Source organism: Danio rerio, chromosome 21, assembly GCF_052040795.2.
Source record: "Danio rerio strain M-AB ecotype USA chromosome 21, GRCz13ab, whole genome shotgun sequence".
NCBI lineage: Eukaryota > Metazoa > Chordata > Actinopteri > Cypriniformes > Danionidae > Danio > Danio rerio.
Window position 1 is genome coordinate 8491343 of NC_141041.1, and position 6158 is coordinate 8497500.

At 36.6% G+C, this 6158-nt stretch overlaps 1 protein-coding gene across 4 annotated transcripts in view; it reads left to right on the top strand.

The window, feature by feature from the left end:
- Positions 1–226: 226 nt before the first annotated feature.
- ap3b1a (adaptor related protein complex 3 subunit beta 1a) overlaps positions 227–6158 on the top strand; it is a 762544-nt gene continuing 756612 nt past the window's right edge. For all 4 annotated transcript variants that reach the window (XR_015519913.1, XR_015519914.1, XM_087300589.1 and 1 more), the window contains exon 1: positions 227–495. Coding sequence is in view for 2 of the 4 variants with exons in the window: in XM_087300589.1 (XP_087156715.1) it covers positions 344–495 (152 nt within the window). In the remaining 2 variants the exon portion in view is untranslated. The remainder of the gene's footprint in view (positions 496–6158) is intronic.

A 6158-nucleotide genomic window follows, 5' to 3' on the forward strand; every position in this document is an offset into this window, starting at 1 on the left:
TTTTATGAATATATGACCATTTTATTATTTTATTTTAAACATTTTACAAAAACAATATTAATATAACACAGTATTAATCTAACTCATACTTAGTTTTATATATTTAATAATTTGCATCATAAAATAAGGCAATTAACAAACAACGCATATTTTAAAAACAAAAAGAGTTTCTTGTGTTTGGGCTTCGTCACGCTGCTGTCATGTGACGGTCATGTGACTGAACTCCAGCTCACTTCCGACTCTGCGTGGAAGAGGAAAAAAGTTGCACGTCAGGAGTAGAAAAAAGTTTTTTAAAAGCCTAAGCACATTATCAGAGGATAAACGAGGTCGGTGATCGGGATAAATGCTCGGGATGTCCGCCAACAGTGTGTCCTATAATGATCAGGGGGGCTCGGTGGAGTCCGGCGTGGACGCGGCGCAGGAGAACAGCAACATCCAGGCGAGCATCAGCGGAGGAGCGGCCGCTTTCAGCCTGTTCAGCGCCGACTACAAGAAGTAAGAAATACACTCACATCCATATAATGTTAGTAATCGTAATACAGGCCCGTAGCCAGACTATTGAAAGCGTGGCTCTTTTATCTTTTCAAACAGTGGACCTTCTTGTAGTTATTCACCTAATTTTCTAGTCAATTAAGTTAACGTTATGATGTTCAAATTTAAGCCCCAATCTTTGCTCAATTAGCTTGTCGGATGGTGATGATAATCACACTTTTTGATGTACCATAAGTATTATTGTCTACAATTTTGTTAAAGTTTGAGGTAAAGTTGGTTTGATATTCGCTAATGTTGCTAATGTTGTTTTGAAGGCATACTTGCATGTGATTTCAGACCGAATATGCAAAGTATAATGGTAAACCGTATAGGGAGCATGTCAAAAGTTGTCACTGAACCAGTGTGCGAATATAAAATCAACTTTATCTCAATCTTTAATAAAATTAAAGGAAATAATCTTGGTACATCAAAAAAAAAAAAAAATTGAGGTAAAGTTGGTATCATATAGGGCTGCACGATACTGGAAAATCTGACATTGCAATATTTTGTATTTCTGTGATATAATTTGCGATATACACACAATTTCACCTGATGACTCGAATACATCTATTTTGGAAACAATTGATTAATTTTCTATTGACATGATTGTGGGCGAAGCAGTGGCGCAGTAGGTAGTGCTGTCGCCTCCCAGCAAGAAGGTCGCTGGTTCAAACCTCGGCTCAGTTGGCATTTCTGTGAGGAGTTTGCATGTTCTCCCTGCGTTCGCATGGGTTTCCTCCGGGCTGCATGTGAATTGGGTAGGGTAAATTGTCCGTATGAGTGTGTGAGTGTATGAGACAGACGACAGGCCGGCTGGAAGGTGTAAAAAAATAAAATAAAAATGTTGTTATCATATGGACAGGTCTAAATGGAGGACTTGTTCCAAAGAGCCGACCCCGCAACCATACGGGACTAAGGCCGAAGAAGAAGATGATGATTGACATGATTCTGTAGGGCAGGGGTCACTAATCTCGTTCCTGGAGGGCCTGGTGTCCCTGCAGGGTTTAGCTCCTACTTGCCTCAACACACCTGCCTGGGTGTTTCAAGTATACCTAGTAAGACCTTGATTAGCTCATTCAGGTGTGTTTGATTAGGGTTGGAGCTAAAATCTGCAGGACACTGGCCTTCCAGCAACAAGTTTGCTGTAGGGGAACAAATCATGCATGGAATGTAATAAACAAATTTCAAGTATAGCTAAATGCAACAGAGCAAACAAAAAATGTGAAATAAACAGTGCTTTGTGGTTTTCAGACTAGTCAAACCGTATTTAGATACAAAAAAATCAAATATAAAATAACACTCTGCAAAGACTTTACTGTTTAAATAGTTCAAAAATATTCTCTTTAAATTTCCTGAAAGTCTCTGAATGCTTTAAACTCTCTTAGGGCTTAAAAATGTGCAAATGATCAACTTTTGCTTCATTATGGTTGAACTCTGCAGTAACTCAACAAATGTTTTTTACACTGTCATTCATTCATTTATTTATTCATTTTCTTTTTAGCATAGTCCCACTCGTGCTTAAGTTCCACTCAATTCCTTCATCCTGTCCCAACACAAATCAGGCTTCACCAAACCACATGCAGAGGTCAGATATAAGTAGTCTTTATGTGGTGTATTATTCACAGACACTAGAGCACATCAGGATTTGTTAAGATGTACAGCTCTAGTGTTGATTAATTTGTTTAGGTAATACAACTTATGTAGTTGTTATGACTGGATTCTGTAGGTCTCTCCGCATTCTTCACATTGAGTGCCCTCATTTAAGGTTTTAGGCACATGTACTTCATTTGCAAGGTCAACTGCCTTAGTAATATTTGCATGGAGAGCAGATCAGAGTTATCATCACTTCAGGGTCCATGTGCAAACTGCTGTTCATTTTAGTTGTTTGTTTTTGGATCGTTGATGCAAAAGTTTTTATCACAGAAATATTGTGATGTTTAATGCTTTTAAAAACTTAGATTTATTTATCAATTTTTAACCCTTGTGCACTGTTCAAATTTACTCCACTTTCTTTATGTCTGGGATAAAAACATCCACTAAATTAAACTGCTTTAAAAAAAAATCACATAAATATTTAGTTTCACTTGTTTTTCATAAATCTTTTAGCAACAGCATTGCCTTTGATGCATTGTTAGTTTTTGTGCAGCATAGATTACATTTTTTAAATCCCTAATTTATAGTTGGTGGCTGTTTCTGCCCCATTGACTTCCATTATAAGCACATTTTTTGATTTTTAAGCCATGACACCATATAGTCATGTATTTTTGATTGTTGGTGGTTTTTTCTCTTGGGAGGAGGTACAATTTTTACTGTTGATCATCAGTTGGCAGCATTAACCCTTTGAATAGGCCTGTGCAAAAAAAAGCTATTATTAGTTATATGGAGTTTAACAGCTAATTAATGTTTATGTAATTTTATAGGGAGTTATATAACAGCTAATTAAAGTGTGTATATGTGTGTGAGAGTGACTTTTGTGCACTTACCTTGAGGAAAATCTGAAAAAAAAAAAATCTAAAAATGCACCTCGGCTCTCAGATTTGGGATCTTATTGGATTGGGCTGATCTTCGGACCGGGCTGGGCCATGATCAAGCATTTTTTTTTCCAGTCATTGCTTAATTAGCCTAATTGGGTGGAAAGCTATGCCATAATAAGAAATATTATACAAATATTTTAGCAAAGTTGGACTAAGCAACATGCGTGAGTCTACAAAGTTGCACAATTGCCGACATGTGTCATGCACAGCAACGCTCTAGCTCCTGCAACAGCATCTTCTCCTCTGGCAAAAATAGACCCAGCATCAAGATGAACATGGCATTGCTGCTTCAGCTCTGCTCACACTCCGCATTGACGTGCTGCTTCTGTGTGTGGCACGACAGCTCTAATATTTATGCGTTAACATGGACGCCAAAATAATACACGTTGCTCACACGGGCAGTGTGAAAGAGGCGTAAATACAGGGACTTATCAATGCAATCTCACGGCAGTTCGTAACTTTTTGATTTAGTGGCTAATTTCTATGAATTCTTACAATCTAATTCGTATAATTTAGTACGACTTGCTCATCACCCAATGACGGTTAGGGGTGGGGTTGGGTGCCACACCTACTTTTTAACATCTTACATTTTCATACGACTGAACTCTTACGAATTTGTACAAATTAGCCACTAAACTAGCAAAATGTAAAATACCGAAGTTTCCTCGCGAGATCAGACATGCCAAAAAGCAAGCTTGCCATTGCAGAAAGGATGATAGTCAGCCTTCAGTGTTCTCTTTTTTTATTATCCACTCTGAATAAACAATGCAGTTTACAAGCTTCGTCCTTGTTACAACATTCATTAAGATCTGAACTATTTTCTGTAGTTCTAAAAATTCAGAATTGTAGTTTAAACAAATATTGGGGTTTAAATCGGGCACAGACTCATAATTACAGTTAATGTCAGACAGGACAGGCTCAGACACAAGGTACATGGGCTCAGGTAGGGTCGGGTTTCATGTTTTGGGTCCGATCTAAGCTCTACTCAGAACTACATGGAGTAAACAAAAACAAAGACTGTATATTTGTGCTCTGGTTGCCTTTCACCCTAGAGCAGATGAAAACATCTCCAACAGTGCAAAAGGGTTAAACAAGTTTTAAACATGCTTTATATATTTATTTTGTTGTTGTTGAAAGACGTCTCTTCTGTTCATTATGACTGCATTAATTAATGAATTTATTATTATTATATAGATGGAGTAAAACAATAATATTGTAAGATTTTTATTTCAAAATGTTAATTTAAAATAGTTTGTTTTCTGTATTAGTATAATGTAAATCATTCCTATGATGCAAAGTTGAATATTTGTCGTAATTACTACGTTTTCAGCATCACATGATGCTACAGAAATCTTTCTAGTAGTTGTTGAGCTAAAGTAAAAAGAAAGAATAAAATGGTGGCTAATAATATTGACCTTAAAATTGTTTTAAACAAATAAAAACAGTTTATATTCAAGTCAAACTAAATTAAATAAGACTTTTTGCAGAAGAAAAAATATTGTCGGAAATATTATGAACATTTCTTGAGGAAATTACTGTTTTAATACTGTTAAACATCATTTGGTGAATCAAAATTTGACTAGAGGACTAATAATTTTGGCTTCAACTGTATATAAAACTTAGTAAAAAAAAAAAAACCTCCTGCAGTTATTTGTTTCCTCCAGCAGAGGTCAGTGTGTCTTTAAATCACATCATGTGTACTGAGATCAGGATAGTAATGAAGCTAGGCCTGTTTTTTGTATATGCATTGAGGTATCTAACAAGGTTCTGGAACTCATGGGACTAATGTAAATCTATTGTTCCTACTATATTTGTTCACTTGACTTTAGTGTGTATCTTTAAAAGACGGTTATGATGTGAAACCCACATGTCCTCATCCGATGGGATCTAATGACTCCATTTAGTTTGGAGGGATCTGTTCCAATCATACTAAAAGACAGATTTCCCTCAGACAGGAAGACTGGTGCTGTTTCCTACATTACCGACTCCGTTAATTGTTCATCTAATGGGATTTACGAGATCTGAGTCATTTATTGTGTCTCAAAATGAGTTCATTGCTGGTTAATCCTTCTTTATACTCTAGTATTGTATGGATTTCTTTCATTTTTTTTTTGCTTCCTGATTTGGAGATCATGGTTTTCTGTTGGTTGGATGGTTTGTGTGAGTGTCGCTGGTATGTTGAGGACTGTTAATGTTATTTAGGCCTAACTGAATTGGCACTGTCACATGACTGCAAGCAGAAGACTGAACTCATGAGGAAAGAGAAAAGCCTTAAGACTGAGACGCAGCACTGTGAACACACACTTAAAGGGACAGTGCACCCAAAATAATTTTAAGTAGAATTTCAGAATTTCTGTCTTTTGTAGATTTAAATGAAATTTATATTAGAGTTTAATGTGATTTTCTAAATATTTACACAGTGTTGTTGCCTACTTTCCTAGCTTGGTTTTATTCATGTGGTGCATATGGTAATATTGTGCTGCTACGGTCAATGTATGGCAGTAAAGTTCCTTGATTATTACGCCAGAATGAGCCATATCAGCCTAGAAAATAAAAACATTTCATTTTCAGTCTAAGTAAACGACAAAAGAGTCAAACTTTAAATGGGTAAATAATGAAAACTCTTTTTATTTTTTTTTTTTAGCAAGATGCTAATGGTCTAATCCGATTCAATGATTTATGCTAAGCTAAGCTAAAAGTGTCCTGCCAGACTCGGAGATCTGCTAAATTGGATTCATTCATTCATTCATTCATTTTATTTCTGACTTAGTCCTGTTATTAATCTGGGGTCGCCATGCCCTTCGTGCTGCAACCCAAGCCTTACCAGATGCCCTTCCATGCCCTGTCGCCACAAAATGGATTCAAAAATGGTAATTCACCCCAAAATTGTAAAATCTGTCATAATGTAATGACGTATTCACAGCCCCGAAAGCTGTTTTACCTCAGAGAGGATGCGCGCACCTTAGAATCATGTCTACTTTAGTGAACAGAACCTGCTTAGGCTGTTAATAACAGCTAATACATTTGTAAATAGCGTTCAGTTTGTTGCACAGAGCGACCGTTTGAGAGCCGTGCGGGAAGTATGATTTGCAT